General features: G+C 38.5%; 1 protein-coding gene across 1 annotated transcript; it reads left to right on the top strand.

The window, feature by feature from the left end:
* Positions 1-5799: 5799 nt before the first annotated feature.
* On the top strand, positions 5800-15053 carry LOC124630131 (paramyosin). The gene is made up of 10 exons (XM_047163867.1): positions 5800-6238; positions 9329-9541; positions 10185-10332; positions 10698-10850; positions 10941-11004; positions 11222-11349; positions 11625-11767; positions 11996-12175; positions 12556-12715; positions 14818-15053. The coding sequence occupies exons 1-9, from the start codon at positions 6120-6122 to the stop codon at positions 12650-12652; spliced, it is 1245 nt and encodes a 414-aa protein (XP_047019823.1). The 5' UTR covers positions 5800-6119; the 3' UTR covers positions 12653-12715; positions 14818-15053.
* Positions 15054-19039: the final 3986 nt, after the last annotated feature.

Below are 19039 nucleotides of genomic sequence, written 5' to 3'. Positions count from 1 at the left end.
GATTCCTTACAATAGCAGATTAGTGCTTTAGTGTTAACCCCTTGGATTTCTTTTCAAACATTTCGATTTCTTACACAGAATATCGAATATCGAAGGAAATGACCATGAACAGCCATGTTGAAGTCACAAGTTACACATTTATGACCATCATCTATCCGATGTTTAGATTATCAATGGTGCGGATAGTGCATCTACCTCTAAAACTCAGGAATATATCTTGTTGTAGTATGAGGTATAAATAAGCCTAGCGTTGAGAAAGAAGTGCTGTACATCATGTCGCTACTTTTCATCACGTCGGCAGACTACTACATAAAAGTGAAGCCTTAGATTACCAATTGTTAAAACTATTTGAATGTTCAGTGTGATATATGACTTGTAACACTAAAAATAATTTTGAAGAGTAATTGCACAATGAAGATTTTGTGTTCAGTTAGCTGAGAGAATAGTATCGACGTGGAGTTCTTCATTCTTCGATAAATCATAAAGAAATAGTGGAAATTGACATACATTTTAAAATAACAAGTCTTGAGCGGTTGCTATGGTGACATGTCATGTTGTATTTACGTGATTGCATTAGAATTAATTGACTTATTATTCTGTTTCATGTGATAATTCGTTTTGTGGCGAGAATAATACCACATGCTGGGAACACGCATCCTGTTTTTCGAATGAAACAGCTCTTCAAGCTATCGCGAGGCCGCTCATATGCTTCGTGTGGAAGGAGACCACTAGCAGTAGGGCCGACCACGGTCCTAGCAAATATCCACCTCATTCTTTTCGTGTCCACGAGCACTGCCAGCCGATAGCTAGCACATAGTGTGACTCCTTGCTGTTATTATACGCGCAAAGGCTTAGCGCGACCAAACATGAGTCATGCATGATGTTTGTTTGCAGAGATATTACAAGAAGCATGGAGTGATAATGCCTGGTGAGATCAATCCAGTTCTTATGTATCTTATCTGTTATAAATAATTAAGAAATTAAGTCATACGCAACTATGGTAAATCCTTTTATTGGTTTATTGGTCTGCAGTGCGCGACGACTCGGGTTCGATTCTCGAAATGCGCCTGAAATACTCTATTAATTTTAGATTTTAATACAAAACCTATGTTTTGAAGTTTACAAAAGTGTTTGCATGACAGTGAAAACTGCAATAATGATGGCTAAATAGTAGAAGCAAAGAAATACATCTTCTATCTGCTTTTGAAATGTTTTGGCTTATCACATTTAACTAAATGTTCTTACTTGCATGCAAGCTAGACTAGACAGAGCTCAATGAACTGGCTTCATATACTACCCCATTTATGTCACTTTCTACTAAACACAGAAATATCAGTTTGCTCCTACCATTGTATAACTACGTTGTTTTAGCCAATTGCTTACCAGCTTTGAGCAATAGCTTACCTATTATTTATAACGTACACTGACTGAGTATACTTCAAATTGTGCGTCAGACTTCTGATTGTGGTGTACTCCTTCTCAGTACACAGTCACAATCATACACTCGCAGTCACACGCTCACACACTCACACGACATCACTTGCTAGGAAGCTCACAATTTAGCTTTACTAGTTCTTCACCATTTAGCCACAGATTATAGTTGTCAAAGGAAAATGTCAATGGCCTTAGTAGAAGTGTTCACTAAGTTGCGCGAATACTGGAATATTGAAATTGGGAGCTTAATTTTCTAGCAAATGTATAGGTCTCACATCCAGTACATTATAACTAACTAATTGTTACGAGTTTTTACTTTATGAACATTTAATCTCATAAATCTACTTAAGATTATGTTTTGCTGTACCTACGTTGAATTAAGGAGTGACTCGGAATATGCCCGAGTAAGGCCTTTGCGTTGGCATCGCGGCGACCGAGAATAGTCCTGTTTCATGTTTATAATACTCTTGCTCTGATGTCTCCCTGGAAAATCCCTGGAAGGTCTAGAGGACTGATAGCTTAGGCATGGAAGGCAGCGTTAATGTAAGATTTGTTTAGTGGAACGTATTAATTGAAATGAATACTCCTAGAATGCAATGATTCTTAACAATCTGCAAGCCTGACTAACAATTAGGTACAGCTTAGTTTTCGCTTTTTTAATAAAATGATTATGTTTACTTATACTCCTTACTAATAATGCATGAGAGTTCGTCAATTAAATGTTTATAGTTCGGCCATTCAGAGAATGCGTTCCTGACACGTCGCGATTGAACTGACGACGTAACTTTGCAATGGCGTTGCAGTTACGATAAAAATATTTTTGCTGGTTGTTTACCGTTTTAACAATTGAGGAGCATTAAAACAACATTATTATATCAATAATCAATGAATGTAGTTACGTCGTCAGTTCAATCGCGACGTGTCAGGAACGCATTCTCTGAATGGCCGAACTATAAACACTCAGATGCCTGAATCTAGCCCAAAGCCTACTTCCTTAACCTTCTAACTACAGATATCGGAGATAAACTGAAACCAGAAAACACAACGAGATTTACTACGTGAGGAGCACATAATTTGACGACGTATGTGCTGAAGTTTCACACTTCTTGCGCTTGCTCTATTGCTGCATGCTGTGCGGAGTGCCGCCGGTCGGGACATCGCGCGACATTGCTCGAGTGATGAGAGCGAGTGGATAGTATGCCTGGTATATCATGCATTCAGGCGATCAGCGCACTTACACGAGGACGTGTAAAGCGCAGGATGGCCGTGTCGGCGCGGCCCACAGCGCGGCCCAATATTGCTGGCTAGTTCCTTGTTTGTGGTCGTCATGGTGTCGTAAGGTGGCAACGTCAATAGAATCACCATCGTGACCTTTTCCATTCATAAAAGATGATTAACACTGTATACGTCAATTTCAACCGTTGATCACTTATGTTTGCTTAAAAGTATTGTACTGTAGAAAAAAAAGAAGTAGCATGAGCTAAATGTAACCATAACGTAATGGCAGTTGTATTATGAGCTTTGTTGGCACATGATTAGTCATGATGATATTTCGGAGATTAACTGGATCACTATTTTGATTTTGTGTGTCGAAAGTTATAATTTAGTCAATTTATTTCTTTGAAAACTTAGATCCTTCAAACGAATGGTCAGCAGTGGCCGAGCGAAATGTACCTATACTGTGCTTGAATGTTTGTTCACAGAATTGTACACGAAGACGTGTAATAAGCAGGACAGAGATACACGAGGCTGCGTTGCAGTGAGCAATGTTCTTGTGCCAATGCTGCTGATAACAACGTCCCAGTGCTGCTGGCTGTGTTCATCATCATCAGCCTATAGCAGTCCACTGCTGGACATAGGCCTCTCCAAATGCATACCACTGAGATCGATTTTCGGCTGCTCGCATCCAGCTCCTGCCAGTCGCCTTGGGCAAGTCATCACTCCACCGTGCCTGAGGACGCCCTACACTACGTTTGCCGAGTCGTGGTCTCCACTCTAGAACTCGTTTACCCCAACGGTTATCGGTTCTTCGGCTAATATGGCCAGCCTATATTAGCTGGCTGTGTTGCGGCGTGCTAATGTTGTTGCCTGTATCGGAGCGTGCCAATGTTGCTGCCTGCGTTGCAGTGTGCCAATCTTGCTGGCCGTTTGTATCTTGGTGCCTCTTACAAAAGTTTATTAGAACGCCACTACTTCCGCTGTAACGAAGCAGGTGGACACCTCCTCAGCTTTCTTTGAGAGCTGCGAGGCAATTTGACAAGGACAAGGACTTTGAAGACGTTCGAATGTACATGAGTCTCTGTGTGCGTGCCGTGAAAGGATGCATGAATTTTGATGTGAAAAAGTGTTAGTCTAATTGGTCTACTTTCAATGACTGATTTTGACCTGACTGTTATTTTACTTGATTTACTTTGATTTTGACTTTGACATACCCTACCATACCGTACGAGATTACGGTTCTTTGGTTTTCTATACTGGTGGTGCTAGTTGTCTAGACCACTTTGAGAACGTATGAATGTACGGGTCTCTCTTTATACCGTGGCGGTGTTACTTTGGAGGCCGCTGAGAGAACATACGACGGTATGGGTCTCTGTTCCACGTCTTCATAGTATGCTACCTATAGCTTAAACGCGTGCCTATGCTATGAGCGTGTGTAATGACAAGCAAACTGGGAGCCTCTGTCATCGAGAACATGCGACGGCATGGGTCTCTGTTTCTGAGTGGGACTATTGTTTAGACCACTGGGAGAACATACGACGGTATGTGTCTCTGTTTCACGTCGTCATAGTATGCAACCTATAGCTTAAATGCGTGCCTATGCTATGAGCGTGTGTAATGACATGCAAACTGGGAGCCTCTGTCTCTGTTTCACGTCGTCATAGTATGCAACCTATAGCTTAAATGCGTGCCTATGCTATGAATGCGTAAAATGACATGCAAACTGGGAGCCTCTGTCATCTGGCGGTGTATGGCGAGTGATGGAAGTCCGGATTCTGTCATTCACGATGCACTCGTTTTATTCGTGTTTAGTCTGAAGCTGGTTACTACCATAACACCTTTCAATATACCTTTGCCTGTGGGTGCTTGAGTGCACACTTGCGCCCATAGTATGATTTACATACAAGTAGAAGTAAATATGGAAACCTTTTTTTTGTTACCCTTCCTTTTCTCAACATATTACATGCTTCAGACTTATACACAAAAACGACTACTACGAGTCAATTACTTATACCTTGCTTAACATGTTTCAGATCATGAGCAACATGTCGGTGATCAGCTTATGGGGAGTTGATCTGATGCTGAAGAGGCGAATAATACTGCGGGCGAGGACGCCGCAGGGTCAGGAACGGCCGTGTTAGATATGAATCCTCCTTGCTACCAACCTGGCCTGACCGGGCTGGTATAGAAGAAGAAATTATGACGGATAGAAGGATGACGGACGTTGAAGATGTCACATCGTGATCTTATAATTAATTATTGATATTGTATTTGCTATTCAAAGTTGGCTTTTGCTAAATCCTTTGTAAGAAATAAACCTTACCAGGTTAAATGTTTATAGACGTGCCTTATTCATTTTCAAGTACCACTTCTGATCTGACCTCTAAGAATATATAGAAAATACATAAGCATTTGCACTCACTCAGTAGGTATCTGCAAAATTCAGCCAATGACTCATAAATGCTTTTCGTTACGCATTCTGTGAGAGAAAAGATGAAAAGTTTTTCGTAGGTTTCATCATCGGCTTTAAATTGGAAAAAAGTATGTGTACCTTAATAAACATCTTGATCTATCAAATAACCATACAGTTTATAACAAAATTAGTAGTACCTACATGACACATGACAATAATAATAGAAAAACTTCACAAATTCCGAGAACTAATACTACAAAAGCTACTCATAAGTACCTACCTACCTAATACATTAAAAAACACCTGTAGTTCGAAGTTCCTCGCCCCGTGCGTCACGCAGGCGACACGTTGGCCGGCGCCGGCAGCGACCCGGCTACCCTGTCGCCACACGCTCACCCCTGCACCCTTACTCCATCATTTAGCGTTGTTAATAACCTTGTAAGTACTGCGTTAGGTTATCAAGATATGGTTGAGTTGTTCAACTGTTTGCTGTATGGAATGTAAGTATTAAGCTAGTGAATTGGAGTGATATTTTAATAAAGGGTTGTCAATATTTCAAAGTTTATAAGATTTCATTCAAAAATTTTGTAACTTACATGCTGACATGTAGCTGTAGCATCGATTTAAAGTAATGCATGAATACAGAGGCAGAAATAAAATGAGGCAATACAACTTGGGTGAAACACCAGTGCCATATAAAAGCAATTTAAAATGCTACGAAATTGGCACAATTTTGAATTAAAGCGCAGTTAAAAAGCGTCGGCGTAGCAGGAGAGTTCACGTAGCTTCTAATGTTCGTAGCGCTACGCTAGCGTAGGCATAATGGCACCTCTATTCAGCAAGGAGTATTTACAAACTTTTTTCTAAAACAACACCACATTGCGACTGTATAACACAAAGAAAAACAAAACAACAAATTTCAAAATCATTCTCGAATCTATGTCACCGAACTGTCATTACAATTTGATCGCTTCTCCACCTAACATTGCTTTTGAAAAAAAGTTAAACTTCTACATAAATTAGATTGTTGGATTACTGCTGTTTAATCTACGTAATGCCGGAACAATTAGTCAAGGTGCCTCGGAGCGCGTCGCCAGTCGCCCGGGCCGGCGCCGGCGACATATCGGAACGGGAATTGTCGAGGGAACGGCACAATTTGCAGACACCACCCGCGTGAGTTTGTATTCGTTAAGTATTGTAGGCACTCTAGCTAAAAGAAAAGTTTTGTGTAGCGTATTTTTTTTCGTAGTTAGTTAGCTACGTGGCTACGACTGCTACGAGGTAAAATATAGTTATCTAGAATTTCGTTAAGGAGTTTTGTACTTATTTAATTTAGCTATGACGTAGTAATGACTTTACTGTGGTAAAGTCTTCCTTTACCCTATACAAAACAGGCACACCTATCCACCTTGCAAGACCTTTGATGTCGTCACGGTTGGTAAGTCCCTTGGCAATAAAAGCAACATCAACTTTTGAAAAATCCTGCCTACGACTTTATTTATAGCCTTCCACAAAACATACAAAACGTACATACAAACTTAGCAGTCATGGGTATATGCTATTCTTATAAATAGATCCAACATACCTTATGCAAGTTTCAAATCTTAACTCAACTACTAAAGTTTATATAATGTCCTATTGTGACCTCACAGTATCTCGTTAGAAGTTAGATTCATGAACGACCGCCGCGCTGTCTACTACACTCGTAATATTTAATTAGCTCATCTAAACAAATATGAGTCACTTGGATGCTGAGCAGATGTTCAGCTAAGTGGTGGGTAAAACCCATTCAACAAACGTTATCATTTCTTATACTTCGGCCGTTCAGAGAATGCGTTCCTGACACCTATCAGTTAGTCACGACTAGTGATGGGCACAACATAACACTGAGTTCGTTACCGTTCCTTCAAAATGAACCGCCGCATTATTTTAAGATTATTTTCGTTTTAAATTGGCGGAATCATTTGTTTTATATTTTAGTTATTTAAGTGGAAACCAAAAAAAGGTAATATTCATATAATAAAATTGTTTTATTTATTCTTTGTTACAAGTACATTGAATTGAATGTGCGAACAGAATATTAATCAGACTCCGATTTGCTTGAGGAGGTGGTGTCTTCATCATCATCTTCGCCTACATGTATAATTATATTATTATCAATAACAGAATCAATCCTGATATCTCGGTCTAACAAAAGCCGGGTAATCAAATAAAAACAGATCGAAAACACTTGAAAAACGTGGTCTATGCGCACGAAACGACAACGGACGACTGTTTTAGCGTCACAAAATGGCGGCCCATAACGCCATTTGGGGTTACCATTTTTAATCTAAGTATAAAAATGCGGTTTGGTCATAGTTTTATTTTTATATTTCATAAACGTTATAATTAAGTCTTATAGTCCATTATTTTCCAATTCTTAAAAAGAAAATCAAAACGTATTATTTTATATTATAACTGTATAAGAACAGATTACGATACTTGCCTGTTATTTTTAGCACAGCACTACAAAATATAAACCGCTGACATAACCTTGTAATAGCGCAGTATAGATTTAGAAAAATATTGTTTATCAAGTTATTTGACACTCAGTTTGGCACAAAATTATAACATTCATTGATTATTGATATAATAATGTTGTTTTAATGCTCCTCAATTGTTAAAACGGTAAACAACCAGCAAAAATATTTTTATCGTAACTGCAACGCCATTGCAAAGTTACGTCGTCAGTTCAATCGCGACGTGTCAGGAACGCATTCTCTGAATGGCCGAACTATAGAAATTAATATCTTATTAATAGGCACTACTCATTCAATGCAAAACTTCCCTAATAGTAAAGTGCGCCGCAGTAAACTTGTTGCGAAAATATAGCATCGCTTTGACATCAAATAATAAATTACACTGATTTGGCAGATGGTTATTTTTTGATAGTTACATGATATCCGCTACAGCACATATGTAGGTGTTCTGTCTAGGTGAGACCACCTGAGAATAAACTGAGGATTTCCACTTATTGACCCTCCTCCACCACCCGAATCCCTAAGTTATATATTTTCGTAGAAGTATGGATAGTTCGTTGCGTAGTATTGTGCACACGATGACATTGTTATTGAAAGATAGGTCAGGCGCCGCCTCGCTGTCTGCTCGCTTGGGATAAACCCATATTTACAATACGCTCCCGGTTCAATGAAACAATATCAATACGTGAACCGTTAATACCTAAGCATAAAGCACCTAACCAATAAACTGACCTAGTTAAGGGATTTTGTTGGTATGTATCGAGTTTCTTTGAGTTGTATCTATCAATCAAACTATCATTGCGAATAATTTTAAACTACCGTCAGCGGTCTTCCTTGGGCTGTCTTACACTGAAAGAATTTCCTAAATCAGATCATTAGTTTCTGACATATCGTTCAAGCAAATAACCTTCAGCAGTATAATAAAACGTATGTCTAGAAAAGAGCATTCTTACCTATAATATCCTTGTAAGCAAACGATGCAAGAGTATTAGCACCCAAGTAAAAATCAAACTGGAGGAAGGAGACTAGACAGCAACATTTACTAAAACTAGTAATTTTATTTATTTCAATTTCCTCTCGATGACGCACTTCAGCGTCACAGATCGTTTTGTTTGTTTTACGTCACAAATAACTATTGAAAATGGGAAACTACGCGACGTTTATGTAAAACATAAATAAACTACACATTTTTCCTTGGTCGTTAGTCATTTTGGAAACTCTAACTAAACAATGACCTGGTATGACGTAGGTAGGAAAAGAAGAATTAGTGGGATCTCCCTTTAAATAAAATGGTCTCTCATTTGAAATCTCTGGAAGAACCGTGTTTTCTATGGCAGTTACTGGAAGAACGCCTTGAGCTTTAATATTATTAATGTTATGAAAAAACTAGCTTCTACCTGGCAATTCCGCACCATCATAAAAATGATCCTATATTCCAAGTGGAATCGCAATCTACGTGTTCCAAATTTCAGCTCATTTCCTTCAACCGTCATTGACACGGTCACGGTCAAATTCAGGGTCATTATGTAAAAACATCCAAACCCACAAACTTTCACATGTAGGCAGTATGAAAAATTCACACTGTCCTGACTCAACTCATCTCCTCTTTCACAAAACAAATCTTACTTCTTCTTTTTCTTTAAATGACCTTTGGACTTTTATTTCTGGCTTATATTTAAATCTTGACTTAAGTATATTTTAATTTTATGTCTAATAAACCTTTGGACTTTTATTTCTGCCACAGCCGCCTCCAACCAGCTCACCCCAAGAAGCAGCTGTTCTCAGCTCCCGTGAACAAGTTCACAGCCAAGTGGTGCGCGCCCAGCCCCAACCTCGCCAGGATCCGTAGCTGTCTCGACGCGTATGCCAACCAGGAGACGCCTGTCAGACCGGTCGCGAAGACCAAGGCTGCCTCCATGGAAGACCTGACGCCTACTAAGAGGATTCTGATTAACAGGTGAAAATTCGTGAGGAGTTGACATATTTTCCTTTGTAGTGAACAGAGAATGCGGAGGTACTTCGGAAAGGGAACAAACTTATAAAAAGGAAAGGCTCTTTTAGGAAGGGGAAATTGTGATCAATGTTAATCCCATGGCGAACAAAATTCCTTACTCAGAGGTTAATCCGTAACAATGCTGGTACATCATATCTATACTAATATTATAAAGCTGAAGAGTTTGTTTGTTTGTTTGAACGCGCTAATCTCAGGAACTACTGGTCCGATTTGAAAATTTCTTTCAGTGTTAGATAGCCCATTTATCGAGGAAGGCTATAGGCTTTTTATCCCGGTACGGGAAGTAGTTCCCACGGGATGCGGGTGAAACCGCTGGCAGAAGCTAGTGAAATAAAAATATTATATTGTTAGTTATCGATGCGTTGTAAACCTGAAAAAATACAAACTATTATGCAGTTTGGACATTTGCCAGACAAATTCTTACAAAAACGCAAATCAGATTCAGTTGATTTAAATTGTAACAACATTACATTTATTCACGATTCACGAGACACATGAAGCACTACACAAAAGTGGGAATACCGACAAAAACAATAACAGTACCTACTGATAAAAAACTAACAAAGAAAATGGTCCAATTGTGCAGGAAGAATGGTCTGGGGGTGGTGGAGTCTCCAGTGCACAGCGCCACTGAGGAGCTGGCTGCGGCGAGGGTCTGCCGGTTCATGGTGGTGGCTGCTTGGAGGCGACGCCGGGAGGACGTGAGGTGTCTGCGCAAAACCTTAGAAACGCAGGTCAGTTTGATAGGTTTATCTCTAGAAGCATTTGTTTGAGAAATATTTTTTAGTCAACATGCCCATTAATTAAAACTTAGGTACCTACTTATGACGACAAGCGGAAGTTTATATATTCCTTTAGCCTTTAACCTTTATTATTTCTGCTGATGCATTAGGTATATAGCCTATTGATAAAAAATAACAACTTGTGTATAAGAAAGATTTTATCTGGGAACTGTTTTTTTTTTTTTGACAACTACTCCTAAGGTCCTTCAGGGTACGAGGAAAATTTCAGCTATAGATCAATAGGTATACCTGTTTACAAGTTTCTTTAGCAAACAACTGGTTTTAAATGAAGTGGATATTTTTGACCTTGCAAACAGGTGTCTTACTCGGAGCGCCTACGCATCCAGGTCTCCACGCTGAAGTCTTTACTGGATTCTGATAACGCCAAGGTCAGAATGGCGATGAGAGAGCTCGAGAGACTCAAGCAGCTCCTCAGAGACAAGGAGATGGAGAAATCTGTACTGGAACGAGTGAGTTCTTTTACTAATGACGAAGAGGAAAATATAGGGTTTGGAATATATTTGGGCCTTGTGTTTTATGAAATGGGCCTTGTTGTTTAGGAAAAGCGGGCGTTAGAAGATGATGTTTGTGCTGCTGAAGACCGAGCTTCTGAAATTAGTATTGGTGAGTGTGTTGACATCAATCTAGTATAATATTTCATGGTAGGCCAGACCTATGTTACTCGAGGACGTTATTAGCAATCGAAGGTTGAAAAGGCAAACTTTTTGACTGATAAGAGGAAGCTTAATGTAACCGATCTTTGCAGAAGAAAAAAATAAGTTTTCGACCTCATTGTTTCCAGTATTTTTATTCCTATAAGTGTAAATTCCTCTGCATGTAGGTTGGCGTAACTGCCGCAACGAATTGGAGGGTGTCCGCGCGGCCGCCGCGCGCGGCGAGCAGGCGCTGGCGCGCGAGCGGGCCGCGCATGCTGACACTGTGCGGGACAGGGACAATGCCACAACGAGGGTACGTACTTGGAAATAAGAAATAAATAATGTCTTGTTTTTCCTTTCTTACTTATGTCATGCGTTCTATAGTTCTACATCCTACTAATCAATCAACTCTCTAATGTCCGCTTTCTCAAATACGCTTGATGTGCCTACAATAGGTACCTTCGATTGAATCCTGTTGTATATAAGGAAGGTATCTGCTGTTCGGAGTCAAAAGCACTTCAGATATACCTACCTTCAGTAAGGCCTCGTGTTCATGGTAAACTTATGATTATACATTCCCGATGACAGCTGGCGATATTAGAAGAGGAACTGGCTCAGCATGAGGAACTGCTGTCTAGCGCAGAGGCAGAAGTGGCCGCACTGCGCCGCGAGACTGACGAGAAGCAGATACTACTGCAGGCCACTAGCGACAGACTCGCCCAAGAAGAGGAGTGAGTTACCCTCAATACCTATCAACTTCTGTCTAATCATTGTTGGGGTAGCCAGCTCTGTAGCAGGCATTTTCTCTGTCCCACTACTAAGTATATATAAACTTTTTTTTTGTGACGTACGCACATTTATACACAACATGGTAGTGGTAGGTTTTTAATCCAGATTTTTGTTCGTTATCATTCATCTCTATATTATTATTACCATTTAAACCCTTAATCCCTCCGCAGAGCCCGTTCCCTCTGTTCCCGCAAGTGCGAGGAGCTGAACAGCCGCGTATCGGCGGCGGCCGAGCAGACCACGGCCTTGCGCGCCGAGTTGGCCGAGCTGCGCGAGCTGCTGGCGAGACTGCAAGCTGAACTGGCTCTCACCAGGGAACAGCTCGACTGGTGGCCGAGACCGCTCACGAAGTAACTACCTACCTTGTAGCACTTGGATAACATTAGACTGCGTCAGGACCGCTGTCACTCCTCACCGATCCTCTCGAAATACATCTAAAGAGCTGATGGCTGTCACTTTTTCCAGTGTGAAGAAATGGCGCAAAGTATTGTTTTTTTTTCACCCAGAGTAGCTACCTAATTGCTACCCTCCAGAATTAAATTTTAGACCACATTGATTTCGTGGAAAAATAAATAAATTAGCGATAAAAATAGAAGTAATGTTAGTGGTAGTGCAACGCACAATTCCTAGTTCTAGTCCTGAAAAGAGTCCTAACGTGGGCGGGCCGCCTAAATCTATTTTACTGGTCTTGTAAATCACAAGTCGCTTTTGTGACTTGAAAATTTTTCAGAATGCTCGGAGCAGCGAGGTCGTGGTTCCGTAATCCCAAAGCCGTGCACGAAGCTCTCCTGTGGACCCTCACACCAGCTCGACATGGAATACCATAGAAATATCAAATTTCGCTATAAATTTAAGTTTTTAGGTAACATAAAAATATTTTTGACAGTAGAATAGGCATGATGACAAATTTTTAAATTCCTTTGTATGATGTAGGTATACGTCTATTTTATATGAAAAATTATTAATTTTAAGAAAATGCGAAGTTTTTTTATCAAATAATTGCATTTTTCTCTGTCCACTTTGAATCCGGCGCGAAAACGCTTGTCAGTGTCATGTCGTCACTTGTGACGTCACGACTGAAATTACAAGACGCAAGTAAACAACGCTCGTGCAATAATTAAGTTTTTTGTGTTATTAAATATGAATTCGAAAGTGCATAGGTGTTGTGGGGTCCCCCAGTGTAAGAACACATCCAAAACAACTCCTGATAAGTTATTTGTGTACGTTCCTCACAATAAAAAAATACGAAACAAGTGGCTTAAACTTGCAAGGCGAGATTCAAAAGCAATATTTATTTATTTATTTATTTATTTACTTATTGGAAAACCAACGGCTATACAAGACAATGTTGTAAACATATATAGAAACAGAAAGCCAATTATAGGTTTTCACGGATAATAATGGAATAACACGCTTAAAGCTAGGTAATCAGCTGGTCTATGAGGTATTAAAATTATAGTTACATAATACAAGGTTAAATTTTGAAAAAATCGTGATTTAGTTGCCTACGAACCACAGCACTCCTGGTATTGAATGGGTCAAAAGAGTACTCTTTACACAATTTGTTAAAATCCTTGCTCGCTCGCAACATATATGTATTCTGCCTATAGTTCGAAGATGAGAATGGGACTGATATAGGTGGGTTAAACCGAACAGATTTTTGAGGAACTGCGAAATTAAGTTTTTGCAATAAATTAGGGCAGTCAATTTCATTTGACAGCAGTTTGAGTAGAAATGAACAGTCGGCTAAACGGCGTCGGTTTACAAGTGACTGAAGGTGGAATTTTTTGCATTGATTTATATAATTCTCTGACCTGTATGGTATATTGAGCCGATAACATAAAAATCTTATAAAACGTTTCTGAATGCTCTCTAAGCGATCAATATATTTGTCATAGCGTGGGTTCCAAATTTGTGATGCATACTCAAGGTGACTTCTTACAAATGCACAATAAAGAATTTTAAGTGTTTTACCTTTTTTAAAGCACTTGGATATTCTCATCACAAATCCTAAGGCTTTTGACGCTTTAGCAACTACTTGTTCAATGTGACTGTCAAATAAAAGCTTAGAATCGTGATAGACACCAAGGTCACGCACCCCATCACATCTTGGCAGTATTTGACCTTTGAGTTCGTAGTTGGCTAATATTGGTGCGCGTTTCCTACTAAAGGTGACTATAGAGCATTTAGAAGGGTTAAGGTCCAGTTTATTAGTTTGACAGTAAGTGTCAAGTCTTGATAAGTCAGATTGAAGTGCTTCAGCGTCCTTTATTGACGATATGGACGAATAGATTTTCATATCGTCTGCAAAGCAGAGAAGATTAGAATGGCGGAAGCAAGAGTCGATGTCGCTTACATAGATGATGAAGAGCAATGGGGCCATAAGGGAGCCTTGAGGCACACCGCTAGGGATATATTGCCCAGGGTACAACTTTTTTTTTTGTGAAGATCACTTTGATGTAAGTTATTACATAGTTCTCTAGATTCTAGCATAGTTTATAATGTAAATAACTATTTCGAGGTTAGGTTTCATCTCTCATTGTTTTTTAATTAAACTAGTATACTTACATGGAAGTTTTAACATTTCTAAATTCAGCTGAACAAAAATCTTTATTTGATGCCAAAAACTTTCCCAGCATTATGATATCAATTCTAAGCAAATTAGCGCTGTTTGCCTTGATAAATCCGGGCTCCATAACTCGTGTTATAAACAATTAATTAATTAAAAACAAAGATCGCAGTGGAAGTTCACAATAACGAAATGTGACGTTCGCGCGCTTTCGCGCGAGTTGTTTTGAGAAATGACGTCACGAGCTCTGATTGGTGTTCAAGATATCATGGCGGATTGCCTTATTTCGTAATTTTATTTTATAAAAATACATATTAATCACATTATTAACAAAGAAAACAATGCGCGTTTTATATTCCAAGCTTCAAGTTTAATTTAATAAATATATTATTTTAATGATTTTTGATTACTGTCATCATGCCTATTCTAACTCCTAAAGACTGATTGTAATTTTTGCTCAAATTAAAAAATATATTTGAAGACAGGTTCAATGAAGCGATTTGTTTAGAATAAACATTTACAAGGTAAGTTTGGTAAGTATTTTACTTTTGGATAAGAAGTCCTATTTTAGATGTTATTTAAATATAATGTTGGTTCTTGAATGTATTTTTAAGTGATTGTTGTTGTTTAGTTTTTGTATAATAAACAAATTAAAATAATTTGGTAGTTTTCTTTGTAGCCACGGTCAACAACCCACTTTTGTATCGCTGGGGGACATTTGGGGAAAATGTTTAAGTACACTCAGCCATACTTTCTTTCAAGCAGTTTACTGAAAAGAAAACATACGACGCCGACGCCGACCCCAAATAAAATGAGAAGGGCGCAGGGGGTTGATGATAATTCAGTAGTTTCGGAGAATTAAAAATATAAAACAACGATTTTGACGTCATCAATTTATTTCAGTCTTACATTTCTAATCAACAATGTCTCAACTACAAAATATCAACATTTGGAATGGATCTTATCACTGGGGCGAACTGCACTTGTTTACTACACAACAGCAATGCAATATACAATTAATAATTAGGTCTTTCATCAGCGAAATAAATATAACAATATACAGTGACACAACCAATTTTAACACAATAATGCTGATTAAGGCGATTATCACACTGCCCCGCATGATGCAGCGTAGTGCGTGGATGCGTTTTTTTCCGTTGTATGGAAATATCTCCGTTTGTATGGAAAACACGCATAGTCCAACACACTGAAAATGCATCCACGCGCGTTCATGCGGATCACGCACATACATGCGGAGAAACACGCACCCCCGCGCGTAGGTGCGGGGCGAGACGCAAGGTATGGCACACTGAATCCCGCAATGTCGCGCGTGATTTTGAATGGGCGTGACGTGTATATTTGAAAATGGAACTCGCTGTGCGTGAATTTACAAAACGCACCTACGCGCGTGAGTGCGTGAAAAACCCGCACGATGATGCAGATCTGCACTCCCGCAGGAACGCGCGTAGGTGCGTCGACACGCAAGATGCAGCGTGATGCGGGGCAGTGTGAAGATCACCTAACGAACCAAATGGTCAAGATTTGTTGTAGAAAACATCACTTGACATAAATAAAAGTGAACAGCTATTTATTTTTGTAAATACATACCTTAGTTCAACAAAAGGCCATGAATGATTCAGAATAAGGCCTACAGCTCGTCCCCCCTTCTACATACTCATTAGGCCTCTGCCTCGAATTTTGCGGGCAGCGGGGCGGCGGCGGCGGCGGCGCGGGAGCGGCAGGATCTTACGCGTATAATCAAATGGACCGGCCCTCGAATACAGCGGCGCGGGAGCGGCGCGGCGGCGGGCAACGAGCGGTGCGCTCCAGTCAAGCGGTGACCGCCCGCGGTGGGCGTCTGCATTGTAGGCATAGTGTTATACATTTTTTTTGTGACGTATCAAAATGTCTTCGGACGTGCAAGAGCTAATTATTTCGGCCATCTTTGAGAGGACACCCATATGGAACAGCAAACACAACAGAACACAACACTACACTGCTATATTGCCGCGCGATCTGCCCGCTAGTTTCGAGAACAGGTATGCGTTGCCCGCCCCGCTCCCGCGCCGCCGCCGCTGCCGCCCCGCTGCCCGCAAAATTCGAGGCAGAGGCCTTAAAGAATTAGGCCAGCGGAACTACGTTCTGCAGCAAATAATAATACAGAAGAGATAATTCTAAAACGGCCGTAGAAACCTCAATTTAGCATACACACAATTTAAAAGTTTAAGTAATATTTTGCAGGACTTTCTAAGGTCGATAATAAAACCTTTGAGGATATTTTCTTTGCATTATACTTTAGTTCGCAGTCCCGCTAGGCCAAAACAATAAGTTTGAAATAGATGTTTACAAGATGTCAGCTACCTATTTATATGAATGAATTTAATTTTTATTAATGAATTTAATGTACATAAATAAGAATGATTTAATTTTCTATTATATAATGCCATATTTACTACGAGACAAAAAAATGCAGCTTTTCAAATAAATATGTATTTATGCCTGATATGAGTAATATTTAAACTCGGACAGGACAACATAATTTCATATTTTCTGAATAAGTAGCAAATATGGCGTTAGTATTAAAATAAATACTAATTAAATTAATAGCTAATTGCTAGCTAAAACTGTGCGAATGTGTTTGGAGAGCGGACACTATTTCCTACTAATATAAACACATTTGACTATAAAAATATATCAAATAAAAATAATACTCTGGTTTGTTACTGTTAGTGATAACATTATAAAATAATAACCAGTATTTATATTAAATAAAATATCTTACTCATTTTCAAAATGAAATACTTTAACAATAGTAAATAAAATATATAAATAGTGCCTTCTCCCCAAAACAATTAAATGCAATCATATTGCGAAACACTAGAAGTATCGTATGACTAGAGCCGTAATAATATGTTGAAACTTAAGACACTAAATTATATTATAATTATATATTAATATCTTTGATTGAACACTAACATCATTGCTTTATCCTAGGTAAAGAACATTTTTACACTAAAAGTTATCAACAATAGATTTTTGAAGGCAGGCTCTAAAACTTTGGTTTCATGTATAAATAATTAGTAATTTTAGCCTTTTCTCCAAAATAATGTTGACAACTTTGAATGTAATTAATACATGCAAGGACAATCTCACACTGAACTATACATTCACTGGTTTTATTAATTAGTTACAATATATTTTAGAAGTTATTACATATTATTATTTACTCGTAATTATTTATATTAAATGCAACATTGGAGTTTAGATTGGAGTTATAGAACAGTTTAGGCCAAAATATCTTTTTGTACTTAAATTAAGTATTTTAAATCTCGACTTGGATTTCAGTTTTTAAATAATTTCAAGATGAAGAAAAGTGAGTTGTAGAATTATTTAAAATCTAAAACCGAACTGTTTTATTTATAAGATTTTCTTTTATAGAAAGTTGTATAAATACTGTGAAACATTACGTAACAAAATAATAATAAACAATAAATAAATTGTTTAATATTTAAGAACATTACCGCAAAATACTTTTTTATGAATAAAATATAGTATAAATTCAGTTTTTTTGAGAAATATTCTACATGTCTACAATAGTATTATAATTTCAATATTCTCTTCAGATCTAAATAAACACTACTATTTTTTTTTTGTTAATTTAAAGTAACCACTCAAGCGTCCGGGCGACTATAGTCGCCCAAAAATTTTTGGCGTTAAGCGTCCGGGCGACTATATCAGCCTCTTTGACTTGTGCACTTCAAACGAATTTTTATCTATGACAAGTTTCAAAGAGCTTTACGAATGTTACAATAGATGGATCTGTATTAAATAACGCGTCTATGGGTCGGTAAAACAGTATGCCAGGTACAGCAAGAATATCTATACATATAATAAAATGATAGGAAAGTCAAAACTGTACATTGAATATTTTTTAAAAAGAATACTTGGGGGGTGATCTATTATCGATTCTGAACCCAAATATATAGTTTTTAGAATTTTTGTCTGTTTGTCTGTTTGTCTGTTTGTCTGTATGTTTGGTCTCACTGAACTCGAAAAGTACTGCATAGATTTAAATCAAATTTTGCATGAATATTACCTGGGAGCCTGTTCAACATATAGGATATATATTATCACGCTATCACCTACGGGGGATGAGCAATGAACGATAATTTCTGTTAACGTTTCTGCAACAGCGGGTGCAATAATGACACATATTTGAATGTTGAACTTTGTAAGTTTATCGGCCTATTATCTATCTTTACATAGAAAATAACGCTTTTATAAGTAACTTGAGCAAAAAACTGAATTTAAAGAAATGATATCCTAAAATTATAGATGAAGAAAATCATGCAGAAACAGATGTGCCATAAAACTGGTAGTAGGTAAAATATCAATGAAAACAGACTTCACTTTGTCATGGTATGTTCTTACTTTCAAGAAAAAAATATATGACTACTTGTGTATTTTGCTACTATAAAAACACTACAAGAAATATCAGCGCATCATCAGGGACATTTTTATAATTCTTTCACCATTAGAAAGCTACATTATCTGCGAGTAACATAGGGTATATTTTATCCCGGTGCGGGCAGTAGTTCCCATGGGAAGCGGTACCCACGTCCCGAAGAAATTATGAACTTCCCCA

This window comes from Helicoverpa zea, chromosome 4, assembly GCF_022581195.2.
Source record: "Helicoverpa zea isolate HzStark_Cry1AcR chromosome 4, ilHelZeax1.1, whole genome shotgun sequence".
Lineage (NCBI taxonomy): Eukaryota > Metazoa > Arthropoda > Insecta > Lepidoptera > Noctuidae > Helicoverpa > Helicoverpa zea.
Note: the sequence above shows the minus strand (reverse complement) of the source record. Positions and strands in the feature narration are given on the sequence as shown.